This window comes from Stegodyphus dumicola, chromosome 7 (genome assembly GCF_044657685.1).
Source record: "Stegodyphus dumicola isolate Sdum_Otavi_A_Nest chromosome 7, ASM4465768v1".
NCBI classification, from domain to species: domain Eukaryota; kingdom Metazoa; phylum Arthropoda; class Arachnida; order Araneae; family Eresidae; genus Stegodyphus; species Stegodyphus dumicola.
The window spans coordinates 203416331-203432918 of NC_140774.1; the positions used below are offsets into that span (position 1 = coordinate 203416331).

A 16588-nucleotide genomic window follows, 5' to 3' on the forward strand; every position below is an offset into this window, starting at 1 on the left:
CCCAGAAACCTGTGATTAAAATGAATCAAAATGAAATACATGTGATGCAGTGATCTAAGTGTTTTCGATGGAGATCCATGTGTAGAGTCATTATGTTCTTTTTTAAGGAAGGGATATGGAAAATATTCATTGGGACTGGGGTGTAGGGGACCCAATCGCCAAATCCTGGTGGTGACGAAGTAACATTGGTAATCGTTGTTGCATAGAAGTAAGTTTTGGATGTTCTTTTTCAAATGTTATATTCGTGATTACCCTTCATTTGAATTTCCGGAGTTATCATTATCAATTTACATGACTTCCTTTATTTATTAATTCCGTATTAATACAAAAACCCATTTCAAATTACTAGAGATTCTTCCATTAAAAGTGTTTAAGTAATTTTATTTACAATAAACTTACTCAAGTGTGTTTAGCTTGGACCGGAAAGAATGAAAGTAAATAAGCTTTCTGAAGGTCTTTTGTAATGAGGATTCAGACAATCCATCGATATTAATAAGGTTTTTTTTTTAATTTTTACTTCACCATTTAATTAATTTTTAAATAAATAGTAAACATGTTTAGCATTATATCTCAGATTTTCAAAAAACCATTTATGAGCTAATTATAATACATGCGCACAAGTGGTCGTAGAAATTAGCAATAACAAGTACATTATATATAGGTTATTTTGAAGCAGGAGACGCGAAAAATATGCAGTGCATTCGCCGAGACTCGAATCCTGGAATCCTTTCGAATACGCGTCGAGTTTGCTTCCAATAACACCACGAAGGTATGAGGGAAGGAGGGAGAAAATACCTTATAACATTAATTTATCATTATTATTGTGCTTCGGCTTCTTTATCTCTTCAACTAGAAATACAATAACTGAAATACTAAAAACAGGACTTCCTAACACACATGTCTATCTTTTATTCCTGTGCTTATTGTTGCATTCTGCGGGTTCGTGGATTAGGAGTGATTGAAGCAACACTTGATGAAAAATAAAAACACAATTTTTTCGTCAGTATTTCACAGGACAGTTCCAAAGACATGTTTATAGTCGTCGACAAGTACGCTGAAATAATTAGCAACACAGCCTTCAGGCTATCAGGCTATAATGGTGAAGACAGTTTCACGGCAAAACAACCAAATACAGCTCCCGTCTCGATCGATCGCTACCGGAGCTCAACACGCTCGAAAAGGATAAAACTCGTTATACGCTCAACTTCACGATAAAACTCACGATACACTGCTACTCCGAACACAGGCAGGATTTGTATAGCTTTCTGACCTGCCTTCAAGAACATTCTGGGGCAAACTGGTAAGATTTCGTTCTAGATTGTTCTCACTCCGACTATTGCATATCGCCAATTTTGTCGCCAAACGTCACTAAATGGGCGATTTCTCGCCAAAACTGACAACCCCGCCTTTTTTTGCCATTTTCTGGTAACCTTAAACCCGCTTTGCGGGGACACTATCTTACCACAGCTGAGCATTTCATAACAGTATCCAACTTTTGGAAACTGATATGTAACAGCAGTTGAACAAAATACATCACGTTACGCGGAAAATATAAACTCACATGAACACTTACTTCGTAAAGGTACCATGCACATCACAGTAATAAAAGTTATCCATAATCATTCTGAATATTTTTTTTTCTCTTCATAATTTCAGGCTGATAACGTAAAACAGAAAGTGTAAGCAAGAAACTACTTAAAATGCTGCAATTGGCTTTCCTTCTATTAGCAGTGTTACCTGTTCATTGCCAACTCAATTTTACAGGGTAAGTATTTTTGAATAGTATTGCTAAGAAAAGACTCTTATTGGGTTAAGGTATCCGACCTCGTATAAAAGACGATTTTCGGTCAAAATTTCGATTTTTACTTTATTACATTACCTTAAAGAATACATCTTTAGCTATCAAATACAAGTTTTTGCTTGTTGATAGGTTAATTAGAACTGAAGTTATAAGAATTTTTCTGTAACTGAATAAATCGGAAGTTCCAATATTCTGGGCCGGAAGTGAGCGTTTAAATAGATATACCTATTTAGAAACTTTATTTATCATTAAGATTTTATAAATTATAAACCTGCGTACTAAGTTTAGATATTTTGTAATACATTTTAAGAATCTGGTGTTAGTTTTTTCCCTTAATTTCGTATTTAGTTTGGCGCAGAGGGTATTCGACGTTGAATGTATGTGTTGCTGCTTTGTCGATTAGCGTTGACAAAGTGCTTGATTTGAAAGCTATGTCACATTTTTGCGTCATTTGCAACAAAATAAGCAGAAGGGCATGCAATCTTCAGCACGACATATGTAAAGCGTAATATAATTGTTGTGCAAATTATAAAGAAGCACCTTAGGGTTATGGAAGCAGTTGGTGCTTATTCCCTGTTTGAATGATCTATTACATTACGAAAGCTGAAGCACGCGGAGTATTACGAGGATGGGGATTCTAAAGAGTTTTTAATTGGGAAAGATATATATGGTAAAGATTCGGTCAAGAAAGTGGAATGCATTGAACATGTACAGAAAAGGGTTGGTAGTGGACTACGAAAAGTAAAAAACTCCGCTCCTGAATTGAAAGGAAAAGGTAAACTGACTGATTCTTTTATTGATAAACTGCAGAATTAGGGATTGCAATTAGAAGTCATGTTTGAAACTTAATTGAGATGCAGCAGGTTGTACTAACTGCTTGTTCCATTGAAGCTCTTCTTCGAAACCAATGCCCTCCTCAATAATCAATGAATTGGTGCAACTATGAATGTGTGATTGCAGAAATCAGGAAAAAAATCAGAAAGAAAAAAATTAGGCAAAAACCTCTGGTATATCAATATATATTTTGAATTTAATTAAACCTACATATATGGAGTTGACTACATAAACAAGAGTTATTAAAAGTGTCTACATGGCAAAACTCAAAATATCAAGGAACGTTTTAATGGCATTTTATTGCAAATTGTTCCGAAAGAAACATTCATAAACTTGCGAATCTTAATGTTTGGAGCAAATGCAAGTGTTGGGTTATTTAATGTTATTTAATGATGGATTCATAGCTTTGCTTGAAACATTTTCAAGGTTAGGTATGTGCCCTGAATTTTACACTGAGCAGGGAATTCGAAAACTTGATAAAGTGCAAAATCATGACTTTTGGTGGCATTCCACAAGTTTTACAAAAACCCAAAGAAAAAATTACACTTTGTTCGAAAGTAAAGGTGCAAAGTGTGGGAAGAAAAAACAAGGTGTTAAGTTACAAAGCAGGGGAATTTTAATTATCAGGGATGCTTCTTTCACTAAGAAATTGTTTTATGAAAACTTTAAACTTGTTTTCTGAAAAATGTTTTTTCTGTAAATATTGCCAATGGTAACAGCCATAACTCAAAATTTTATGGATAAAATTTAATGATACTTTCTATACATGTTTCATCTGATGCATGCTCTGAAGCAAAAGATTTTAGAAATATTAATTAGAAGTTGAATTGTTACTTTTTATTTTTAGATTTTGGATGCAATAATAGGAAAATATACAGTAAATACTATACATTTTGACATATAAGAATATATAAATATTTCTTAATTATTTTGCTTCATTGCATACAAAACAAGTGTAAATGTAAATACAAATTAAAAAAACTGCATATTTATATATACATTGTTCACCGTGGTTGTTGCCGTAAAGGCAAAATTTAAACAAAAATTATCCTTTTTTTTCATTATTTTTCAAAATTAAAATTACTTAGCATTACGTTTTAAATTGTTTTCACTCATTAATATGCTTATCTTTAAATTAATATGTTTATAGTTAAAATAAAAAACATTTTTAAAAAAATGGTACCCGAACGAGGTCGGATACCTTAAATACTCTGTCAAATATTTAATATTTTTACTAATATAACCGCTTCTGAAACTCAGTATTGGTTTCACACTAAAAGCAGATCTGAGATGCATGACAGTAAAATTTTGGTGAAAGCTGTGTTAAATACCTTAACCCAGGATACATACATAAAATTTGCGTGATAGTTTGTAAGCTTAAATAATGATAATCTTAACATTCATACTTACTCTGTCATTTCCAAAAGGAACAAATACTGTATTCTGGTAAACTTAAACTGCATGAAAATAGTATATATTACATGTAATAACATACACTCATAGCTTTTTACAGTACCTTGAATTCATGTTTCTTCGGGAGATTATCCTTTTCAAATTATATTTATTTATTTTATTATCTCTAGTTATATTTTCTCATAGTCTTAGTATTTGAGCTGTACCAAGATTTCTTTTGCCGAACAGTTGATTAGAAACTACAGCATCACCTTTTTCGTGACATTTTTAATCTTCCATATAACAGACAAGTTTTATGGTATCATGGCAACAATAAGAAAAGCCCGAAAACTCAAACCAATTTCATATAGTGTCTGCCATTTAAAAACAGATTTTATGAATCCTCTTTCTCCGCCCTCTACCGGACAACGGAAAGACTTTTTAGAATTCCTTCTAATATCTAGGAAATTCTTTTTCTTTTCTTCTTGCATCGGAATGTTCTTGCATCGGAATGCATCAAATGTAGTTCTTGGAATTAATAAAATTATTCTTGATCCTGAATCCATATCCAAAAATGCATTCTTTTCCGTAAATATATCGCTTAAAATTCGTAAAATATCAAGGATAATGACGTTACCGCTATCATTTCTTTTTTCAAAATAAAGTATACTTAAGTGCCCGCCTACTTAACATAAAAAATTCTAATACAAGAAAATAATTCATCAGAGGGAGTTAGCATTCTTACATAAATGCTGGCATAATAATTTTGTTTCATGCTGCGTGATTAGTACTGGAAAGTAGCTGAATGTAAAATGCTTTAATAAAAACTGCTTATATAGATTTCACATTAAAGAGTATATTTCGATACAAAATCGAAGTTTACAAAAGAAGAATTTTCAACAAATAAAAAAAATGCAGAATTTCATTACTAAGCTTCATATTTATAAAAGGAACGAAGATGAATTTTTTTCATTTATGTTTACTTTCAATTTTTTTTTCCTAGCCACAAGTTGCTAGCATTATTCGCCAGCGATGAAGAAGAACTAGGTCTTTTAAAAGATCTTGCCTATAATAGTGACGTAAGTAACTTTTTTAATATGTATTTGCATTTAACGAAATAATGTGTAAAGTATATTTTAATTTTATAACAGTTATTTTAATTTTAAAGTCCTCTTCCTATCAATTCTCGTTTGCACTTACAACTCCCAACCAGAATGAGTTTTTAAAATCGTGTTGAATGCAAATGAGTTAGAAGAACTTAAGAATTACTTAAGAAAGGTTCAACTTACTTCGAGAGGGAGAGCTAGGAATCTCGAGTAGCGCGTGTTTTCCATCGACCTAAGTCTCTCTTAGCTGAACTAAGAGATCTTAGCATCGGGCTAATTGTAAGCTGCTAAGCTAGGCCGTATTATTACGTGCCTTTTGACATTTGCCGGCCAGTTTAAATTAAGGGCCAACTATGTATACCATACTTGTGTTTAGCTTCAGCTCAGTCTCTGTTAGTTACTTATAGTTCTTATTTCTTATTCTGAGGCTTTGTTGTAAGCCCGAGAAAGGGGCCCACTGTTATCTTACTCTGAGTGTAATAAAGGGTAGTTTAACCCTTCTTGAGTCTATATCTTTAGTTATTTGAACTCAGCGATAAGTCGCTAAACAGTTCATTAGGTTCCTCGACGTTCATCTTAGACAAAAATGAATGAGGAACCCTACAAATGTGCAATTTTTAAAAAAATAGAGTGATGATAAATAACAAATTTCTAAAATTTAAACCAGCAATACCATTTACAGAGGAAAAATAAAACGATAAAAAAAGGGAAATGATTACTTCATTCTTTTACATTTTTACCTATTTTTTATTTTCAAAAACGAGCAACAAAAATTCAAACTTAAACATATTTGTTCAAACCATCCAACATCTACCCATCCATGTCTATCAATTTGCCCTTTTTTCTTTTCCCAGCATGTTATTGCCATGTGAAAGGAAGCCATATGGAAACTGCGTCAAAAGCAGCCTAGTAATGTAGTAATGCAGATTTCTGAAAGATGCCTTTTGCGGCAGATAAATGTAAATGCGTAAGTATGGACTATACAGTCTCTGATTTGTTGAGAGGCTAAGAGACAGCTGCCTTTCGTGAAGTGAGGAAAAACTCTTTGAGGTGCCATCCAGACTGTTTTCCAGAACATGCTAGATACTAGTTGTCCAATCAGAGGCCTACATATAGCTGGTTGTTCATAAGATATCTCATATGTGTTAAGAACGCGAGAAAGTCAAAATGATGCAGAGACAATTGTTACGAAAAACATGTGTTTCTTATATCGAAACTGGAGAACCGAGACGACCGTCATAAAGCACAGACTGAAGCATGCATTATAATAAAACTTCGATATAGAATAATAGATCGATGTATTTGCAATTACGGTCCCACCATATATATGTGGTGACATTATAAGGTATTTCTCCCGCTTTCTTAACGAGCCTTCGTGGTCTAGCGGTCTGCATGCTCAGCGCATTCCCGGCGAAGGCGTTGCATATTTTTCATCTCTCCGGCTTCCAAAAAATACCTAATGTCTCTGTTACGGTGAAACACCGAAATATGGAGAATGTCGACTTACACCGGTGAATGTCAGCAATCACATAGTCTCTTGGTGTATGTCCGAAATATTTTCCAAATACTCTTATTTCTGACTTACACCGGTCAATGTTGACATTCACCATGTACTAATGGTGAATGTTGAACATATAAAATATTATATTTCCCTCTCCGTAATTCATTCGCGAAAAAACGCACTTGAAACTCAGAATAAGAACTTAAGAATATAAAAACTTAAAACACATAGTACATTCAAAATGAGAAAGGAAAATAATAGAAGTTATAAACTTACCAAATTATGTGATTCAAATCTTATTTATTGCAACAACTTAAACTATTATCACACTTTGAATTGCACAAGAGGCCCTTGCTTTTACAACTTCATTTATTTGTGGAACACTTCCTTTTAGAATGGCAGCGTGTACATATACTCCTCTCTTTTCGACCTGCACCAGAGCATATCTGTGGTTGTCGACATACACCGGTGAGGGTCCGAATGTACAAGAATGTAAAGAAATATTTGATCTTTCCCTGACGTATTTGGTGAATGTTGACATTCTCCGGTGAAAGTCGACATTCCCCAATTTCGGTCGTTCACGGTAACATCTCTACAACATTATGCATTACATGGAGACATCTTTTTGCTATAGGCATCTGTACTCTGACAGTTTTTCATGAGTTACTTAAAGAGTTTTGAAAAGAAACCTTTTTTACGGTTTAGGAATGTGTTCAGTGTTTTATCTCGAATCTGTCACGAAACGTAGATCACCGATTCATGCTCCAATATAGAAGCAAATAGTTTCTCACCAATAAGCTGAAGCAGCTTTTCAAAGCAGCCGTCTTTTGCGAAGATTGTGATTAATACTGAACCAGCATCATGAATGCTTGTAGTGGTGTCACATAAGAAATGTCTCAGAAGATACGTGGCATAGGATTGTATTTATTGTTTGACGCGATTCTGTCTCGAAAGAAAACAAATTCTTAATCAGCGATTGAGAATCTAGAGACGACTCTGCAGCTATGGGTACCGTACTCCCTCAATATATAAATAAAATAAATAACAGAGTTTGACCATTGAATATTTTTTCTATATTTCTTCCATTTTTAAATAATAGTTATTAGGATTTGGCCGTAATTTTTCCCTAGATTGTAAACTTTTATCCAAAATTCCATACTATAATCAAATTCCACAATACACAAAATTCGAGACCCTTCTGGGTTAACGCCCCTCTGGGCTAACAACATATAAAACCGAAACAATCTAACATATGAAAAAAATAATAAAAAATAAAAAACTGATTAAAAAAATTAAAAATAAGAATAAAATAAATAAAAAAGAGACAAAAAAACTGAAAGGTTTCAGATTTTAAGTTACCTCCAAAGGGGCGTTTTTTTAACGCTTTGTGTGTTATCTTTATTTAACTATAAAATTCAGTTCAACAGCAATATCGCAAATTAATTGTAAAATGAGCCTTTCTTTAGAATTTCCGATACAGAGTCTCGCGCGCTGGAGATAATTTTTTTTCCGTACAGTGTTGCCATTCCTCGCTTTGAAATCGTTTACTTTTTTAATAAAAAAAATTCGTTGAAGTGTTACAAAATCTGAAATCGATAATAAAACAAATTTCAAATTGAAATTAGGGCTTCCACATACCCATATTCTACGGAAGATTACGTTATTCAAATTTTGATGGCTCTAAGTACCGTTGTTATATCATAATGCGAGAAACATACATACATTTGTGCAATTTCTTCATTATTTAATTTCTTTAAACTTAATGCAACGTGGTAATATATGGTAGCAACGATTTGAAAAGTGATACAGCCTTTTAAAGATTTCGACGCAAAACGCCAAAACGAAATTAATAGTCCTTCAGGGCAAATTGCCCCTTTGGACTAATAAAAAGAACTAGTTCTTAAAATCTCTAACATTAGTAACAAAGGTTTGGAATTGAAAAAGTATTTATTCGACATGTCCGATAGCAAAATACTGTTCCTAAGCTTAACGAGTGATAAGTAAGGAAATTAGATAAACTACGAATTTTAAACTGATTAATAATAATGAAAATAATTATAAAAATCTTCAGTTTCTATGGTTAACGATGGATAAGGATGCATCGCAACATGTAAATTTCTTTTTTCATTTTGGCATTGTTTGCCTCTTTCATGCAGTTTGCCACTGTACTTCTGTTTCTTTAATATATATGTTACCGGAAAAGTTTGAAATCTGGCATTGTATATAATACCTAACACTAGCAGGCAATATATGAAACGATTCATATTTCACACATTTTCCTAGGCATTCTATGGAATGCCAAATGAGAAATTAGCAAAGTGTGAAATACATCTAAGATTCGTATACAGAGGAACAGCTAGAAAAGTAACAGAAAGTGTCCAAATGATGGAAAAAGGTGAAACTAATCAGATTATTCTAGAAAACGAACCTGTTTAAAAAACCTAGATGAGATTATAGTCGATATTGGAATAAACCAGCATGATGAAGACATGCTTACCGAAGATATTTCCGTTTCTGATACCTGTTGTGTGTTTAAAGGAAACGAGTAATACACTTGCATGCAAAAAGTGTCGTTAAAAAATTCATACCTTCTGTGGTTATGCTAGTAAAGATGATGAAATGGATATTTTGTGCACCCCCTTTGTTTCAAAACTGAAAATGCTATTGAAACGTAAAATAAATTTTTAATTTAATCTGGAAATACAAGCCCTCCCCCCAAAAAAAATTTCGGGGAAAAAAAAAAAAAAAAAAAAAAGCTTCCACTGCTTCTTTGGGAGCTACTGCGCGAGTCCCTATTCCTGACGTCGGCAATGGACGAGGTGATTCACGCAATATATTGGCAGTTGGTAATGAGTGTGATAGAGGATGGTTTCTACCGACTTGGAACTTCTGAAGGAATTTGGTAGTCCAGTGGTAGCGGCCAAGGATTCGTCAAATGTAAATGTAATACAAAGTGCCAAAATATGAAATGTCTTGGCGTGAAAAATGTAATTCAAAATGTTATTGAAGCCTACCATCTTGACCAGTAGGTTAATTTTAATATCTCATTATTTTTATATGAAAATTTTGTTTCCCTTAAGAAGGAACAAATTTTGTTTTGTACAACTTTCATCTTTCTTTATGTATTTTTAATAATTTTTTAATGGCACTTTCATTATTTTTTCAGAATAATATTTGTATTTTTGAGGAATGCACGTCATTTATATAATAGTCTTATCAGGACCTTTCTTAATACTTTGCCTATAATAGCATTTGCCATTCCATAGAATGCGTAGGTATTATATATGATGCCTAAGGAAAGTATGTAATAATTCTCATATTTCATACTTTGCCTAAAAATTATATACAATGCCGGTAAAAATTATATACAATTATATACAATGCCGGCGTTTCGTACTTTACCGATAACATATATATTAATTTATTTTGCATTATTACCACAACGTTCTGCTGCTTTCAATGCGCAATACGATTAGGTTTTGAACTGCTTTTTACCTTTATATACATATATCATGTTTTCCGGTAGCATATTTCCCAAGTGCATATCCGTGTAGCCACTGAGGGAGGGGCTTCTAGGATCGACCAATGGGCATCCAGTAATATTTCTGTCGTCTCACATTACCTTTTGCGTGCTTTAAGATTTAAGCAAGATGGTTGAAAATATTCTGCCACGCAATTTTCTGTACAAAATAATTAAAGTATCGTCGATTACTTCTGAAACTTTCCATTGCGAAGTTAGATCAAATATAGGAAATTATGAAGATTTCACTACCTGGTTGAAATAAATACAAACACATGCTATACACTTCGCAAAAATATCGATGTGAAATATTACTTAATAAGTGGTAAATAAGATGAAGGAAGAAATATGTGATAAACATCTGAGCCCAAATGCAATCTTTACATAAAACTATGCGTAGGAGAAAAAATATTTACACCAATTATGTAAATAGAAGTCAGCACTTTTTATTGCAGTCTATATGAAAAAGATGTTCTATGATAATAACCAATGCATAATTTTATTCAAAGCGAACTTTAGTAATTTGCATTCGTATACATTTAGTGCGTTAAATTTCACATTTAATAACTGCTCACTCTTAAATATACTGTCTATACAAGAAACACTCATCAAACAGAATGCATATTCACAACGAATATAATTTATTCACATATAACTTTTAATGTTAACAATGGATATAATCAGGTTATACATAAAATGTATTCTGAATCTTACACTTTCAGAATCAAAGGAATGCAAGCATTGAAATAAGAAAGCACGAGATTCATCGTAACACTTCCAGTCCTTCTCAGCTCAATAAAATATATATATATATATATATATATATATATATATATATACACTTGGATTCTCTTAATCCACAGATGTTAGTAAATACATAATATTTGACGCTAATTGTACCTTGAGTCGTTTTCTCGACGTAAAGGGTGATAATATGCCGTGATCATAAATCCAAATATTAATGCGTGATAAAAATCTCGAAAGTGAAATGTCAGCGATTAATTAAACTCATAAAAAGAAAGCACCACGAAATTTTCTACTATTACGCCATAAATATATAACTGCGAAACAAATGCAAATTAAAATGTAAGCAACATATGCTCACATGCACGAAGATTTAGCAACACAAGAGCAATAGAAGCTCATTGGTCCATCTTCGAAACCCCTCCCTCAGTGGCTACGCTAATGTGCACTTGTGAAATATGCTTTCCGGTATTCTGCATATTTCTTTCAATGCATTACTTTAATTATTATTTATTCACAGGTGGACGTTTGGAACGAACCAGTAGCTCTATACGAGAAAGTAAATGTTCGAGTTCCTCCTGAGGTAGCCAGCCACTTGGAATCCAACCTCAGGTCCAAAGGAATCGACTTTTATGTTGTTACCAACGATCTTCAAAAGTACGTGGCATCGTTATAAAGTTGCAAATTGAACATGTTATTTTATTGCCTACGTCATTTCATCTTCCATCCTTTTTTAAACTGAAATTGTATTAATATTTGAGAACATCTAATCATTTTACAGCAAATTGACAAGACAGCCATCGTCTTTTTGAATACTTTGCGGCAACTAATCTTATTAAGACAAAATAACACGCCGAACAAATACTAATTCAGAAGTCAAACAACAAAAATCTGCGTTGTATTTTCAAATTTTCACGGGACTAGTTTCGATAGTTTTACCGAACCACCATCCTCAGTTGCAAAAGCGAAAATGAACGAGAGAGGATATAATGATCAAATAAGATAAAAAAGCCTGGACAGAAAATAAGCATTTCACATTCAAAAAGATCTTTCTGTTCTAGTTAACGATCCTAATTCCAATCCATCTTTGCCTTCGGCCTTTAAAAAAATTATGTTTTAGTTCTGGTTTCATCAACATATGACGCCACTAGCTTATTTTCTGTCGAGGCTTTCTTATCTTATCTGATCATTATATCCTATCTCGTTCATTTGCGCTTTTGCAGCTGAGGATGGTGGTTCGGTAAAACCATCGAAACTAGTCCTGTGAAAATTTTCAAATATATCGCTGATTTTTGGTGTTTGACTTCTGAACTAATCTTATTGTTTTCCAGACAGGTAGTTTTGAATTAGACACTATCCTGTTCTTTTTGGCTCTGGTCATAATACTCGCTCGAGCCAGAACGTTCCTCAATTTAAATGGCAAGAAGCATAGTTTAAAAAAAGGAGGTTAACCTTAACCGTTATGGGGCTTTCACACGAGGGCTTTGTGAACCACAAGTGGCATAAGCTGAGTTTCGTTGCAAGGCAGCCGGACCTTTCACGGAAACTTGTAGGGTTTATATTTATTTTAACTAACATTTATTTTAAGTTTAAACTATCTTTCCTGTCAAGCCTTACTTTCCCCTGGAACTGCCAATGCCAGAGTATGTAAATTTTAGCAGAACGCGCAAGGATTCAAATTATCAGCGGAAGTATTCTGATTTAAATAGAAAGGAAACGAGTTCGAGGTGTGATATTCTTACTTCACGAGCGCGGAGGTAGTTGGCCAAAAATTGAAGAACCCCGCGTTTCGGCTTGTGTGCTTGCCTGGAAGTAGTGTTAATCATTCAAGTGATCTTCAAGTTTGCTGAATTAGCAGCGGTATTGTAAAACGCGGTGAGTTAGTTACTTTTAGAGAGCCTCGTAGTTAGAGTCTTGTCTTTAGTTTCTTTTCAGGTTATTATTTTTATTTGACCGCCGAGTTGGCGCAGTTTGTAAGCGTCAAGAGCACGCACTTGTAATTTATTACGTTGAATAAAAAGGGACTTAAACCCTTAACAAGACTCTGTCTTTTATCCTATTTTTCACAGTCACCTCTTGGTTGCGTGCAAGTTGGAGGCGCGCAACGCTACAAACTGGTATAAGGATTTTGTCTACATGTTCTAACTGTTGAACTTTATGCCAGCTTGGTATAAGAACTCACCAATCCTAACGAAACAAACATAACCGAACGTTCAGTCAGCGATTTCTATGAGACAGCTGCATATTGACGTATGCGCAACTTTACCTTCCCTGGCTGGCTATCACTTAAACCCTGTTCCACAAGTGTGAACTGAGTTAATTATCTTTTACGGCAATAATGACGGCTAGACCATTATGTGATCTAAATAGTAATACCATGGTCTAGCCGAGACAAACGGTGGAGGATTTTTATACCAAGTTATGCCACTCGCTAAGTCCTCGTGTGAGTGTTAGCTTGTTTTCCGTCGCCTTTGTGTTAATTCAGTATTATTTCCTCATGTATGATATTATTGTACATCGGTTGAATATTATCAAGCAGATCAAATTACGTCATCTGTATTTTTATGCAACGATGTGCATTTATTTCAGTTTGTGTCATCGTTTTAATTCGTAAAAATCACCAGCAGTGGATTAATAAGTATCTATTTGATTTTAGAGTTGGATTAGTGCTTGTAACGACAGCTAAACAGTTGCAAGGACGATAATTTACCAATCGGCTCAGATAATTCTATTGGTTGGCCATTAAGTGGGATTGCCAGTTTTAGTTAACTTCATACCACAGATTCTTATCCGGAATGAAAGCTGAGGGAAATATGAATCCTTTTCTATTAACATCCATAAATACATGTCCTGCTATTTCTTCAGAACTTTTCTTTAAACAAGACTGACCTTTCTCAAGTGTAAGTTAAGATAAAAGTTAGTAATCATTTAGTACTTACTGGCTTTCTAGTTTTCAAACAACTAGAAATTTGAGTGTCACGATGCTTTAGGATTCAAATTAAATTAACTGTTCTTCGTATTACAGGCGACCCAACTAAAACATTTCAGTGCCACGTATTTCTTTACATTGTTTGCATTTTTACATAGACAGATTTAGGAAATGAGACAAAAAAAAAAAAAAAAAAAAAAATTGTATGCATGACACCTTTTAGTAAAATTACTTAAAATTTAACTTTTCTTACTTGTTGAAACAACTTACTCATTAAAACACCAAACGTTCTTAACCAGTTGTTTATTGCTGCAGCAGTCGGGGGTTCTAATTAAGAAGCTTAATTCTAATTAAGACGTAATTTTTTCCCGACGTTGAAACTATGTTAACTTTTTTATTATTATTATACATAAAAGAGCGATTTTAGAAGATATAGTCTTTTTATTTTTATTTATATTTATTTATTTTTTATGAAAATGCTCCGACCTGCTATTTGGAAAGTTTACGCCAATTCAACTGTTGTACATATGTTACCGTGAAAGACCGAAATTGAAGAATGTAGACTTTCACCGGAGAATATCAACATTCACTAAATACGTCGGTGAAAAATCGAATATTGCACTACATTCTTGTATATTCGGACCCTCACCGGTGTATGTCGACAATCACAGATATGCTCTGGTGAAAGTCGAAAAGAGAGGTCATAAAGTGCCATAATAGTTTAAGTTGTTGCAATAAATAAGATCTGAATCACATAATTTAATAAGTTTTTTATTACTGTTATTTTATTTTCTCATTTAGAGCGTACTGTATAATTAAGTAAGTTTTTAGCTTCTATTATTTTCCTTTCTCATTTTGAATGTATTGTGTGTTTTAGGTTCTCATGTTCTTAAGTTCTTATTTCAAGTGTCAAGTGCGTTTATTCACGACTGAATGACGGAGAAGAAAATATAATATTGTTATATGTTCAAAATTCACCATTAGTACATGGTGAATGTCGACATTGACCAGTGTAAGTCAGAAATAAGAGTATTTGGAAAATATTTCGGACATACACAAAGAGACTATGTGAATGTTGACATTCACCGGTGAAAGTCGACATTCTCCAGATTTCGGCGTTTCACCGTAACATATGCATGTAATAAATACATAAGATATTTTATGCATATTCCAAATCACAGACTGCAACAAACTTTTTTAATAAATGTAGGAAACTGCGGAATTAATATTTTTTTGAAATTCTTGTTTTAACAGAGAGCGAAAAATTTGTTTTCATAATCTCTGAAATTTATAAAACTCTATATTCGATACATTTTTAGAGTTTGAAATTTTAAAGTTATGGACGTCAAATACTTGAAAAAAAATCGATCGATTTTCGAAAATTCAAACATTCAAAAATTAAGTTGCTACTTTCGCTCAAATTTAATTAAAAAGATTTTTTCGCGCTGTATGCGATGGTGTAAAGAATAAAATTCTGATATTTTTAATTTGCTTGCTAACTGAAAATGCGTGAAAGAAATCGTTTCAGCCTTAAATTTCGAAACATTTAATAGAATTTTGAAAAAAAAAAAAACTGCTTCTGCCTATCATATTGCGATCCACAGACTGTGTACAAGTTCTAAACTCGATCAGGAAGTAGTTAAAAAATCGATGACAGACTCCGTAGGTCAACCAAATAAAAACTGATAAAATGGCTGTCAGATTTCTAATACTGTTTCGAATTGATAAAATTCTTAATAAAGCTATTTATTGTAGTTATCTAGAGTAAATTTAGGAAAAATCGATTTTTATTTTTCTTACTTCATACACGATACATCCGTATGAGCGAATAGTTCTCTCACCCATATTTCAGTTTGCACGAAAATAAATGCATGCTATTTTTTAATTGTTAAGCGTAAATCTGAAAAATAAGATTGTTCTGCTTTTATTATTAGGCTATTTATCCATTTTATTTACATTGATAGATGGATTGATGAGGAACGAGAGGAAAATCCACCAGACGACGAGCTTGCAGGAAGACAGGAAAATTTTCAGTTGGATGTATATCATACATTCGATGCTGTAAGTAACGAAAAGATTTCAGCAAACTTTCTGAATTTTATCCAGCCTTTTCTTTAACTATGCAGTAAAAACCGAGATCCCCAAAATCCAGTTTTTGTCTCAAAATTATGGATGCACTACACTTGGGAAATATCAGCTAGGTCAGCGATTCTCAACCTTTTTTTGTCGCGGCACACTTTTAACGACTTCAAAATTTGGCGGCATACAGAGAAAAAGATAAGTTTAAAAGTTGTTTACTTACCACTGTGTAAAACAGTTTATGATAATAAATTTGAATGTTAAATAAAATATGCACTACAAAAACAGCAATACGTTTATTAAGGGATTAATTACAAGTTAACAATAAGAATATTTTTAATGAGAAATTTGAACTTGATGTTTTTTTATAATTTCATTTATATATTCGTCATATCGTCTTCTACATTTAACAGTCTCGATTTTTTTTTTTTTTTTTTTTTTTGTTTTTGTTAGTTAATATTGAAAATCCGAATTCACACAAATAAGATGTAGAGAACTGTAATAATATTTTTAAAGCTCTTTTGGCCAACATGGGATAATCGCATCTAATATTAATTCAAAATGAATTAATTGATTCTTCCGACTATTTTAAAATTAAATCTCGATTATTAGAAAGCGAAATTAGTTCTTCCTCTTCGTTCAAAGTTAATTCAAATACTTCGGCACCAGAATCGGCTTGGAT

At 33.0% G+C, this 16588-nt stretch overlaps 1 protein-coding gene across 3 annotated transcripts in view; it reads left to right on the forward strand.

Moving 5' to 3' along the window:
• Positions 1–16588, forward strand: part of LOC118198985 (carboxypeptidase B-like) — a 74225-nt gene that overhangs the window by 28486 nt on the left and 29151 nt on the right. For all 3 annotated transcript variants that reach the window (XM_035370763.2, XM_035370765.2, XM_035370764.2), the window contains exons 2-5: positions 1657–1765; positions 5031–5106; positions 11419–11555; positions 15792–15888. In XM_035370763.2, coding sequence (XP_035226654.1) covers positions 1701–1765; positions 5031–5106; positions 11419–11555; positions 15792–15888 — 375 coding nt within the window. In that variant the 5' untranslated portion in view covers positions 1657–1700. The remainder of the gene's footprint in view (positions 1–1656; positions 1766–5030; positions 5107–11418; positions 11556–15791; positions 15889–16588) is intronic.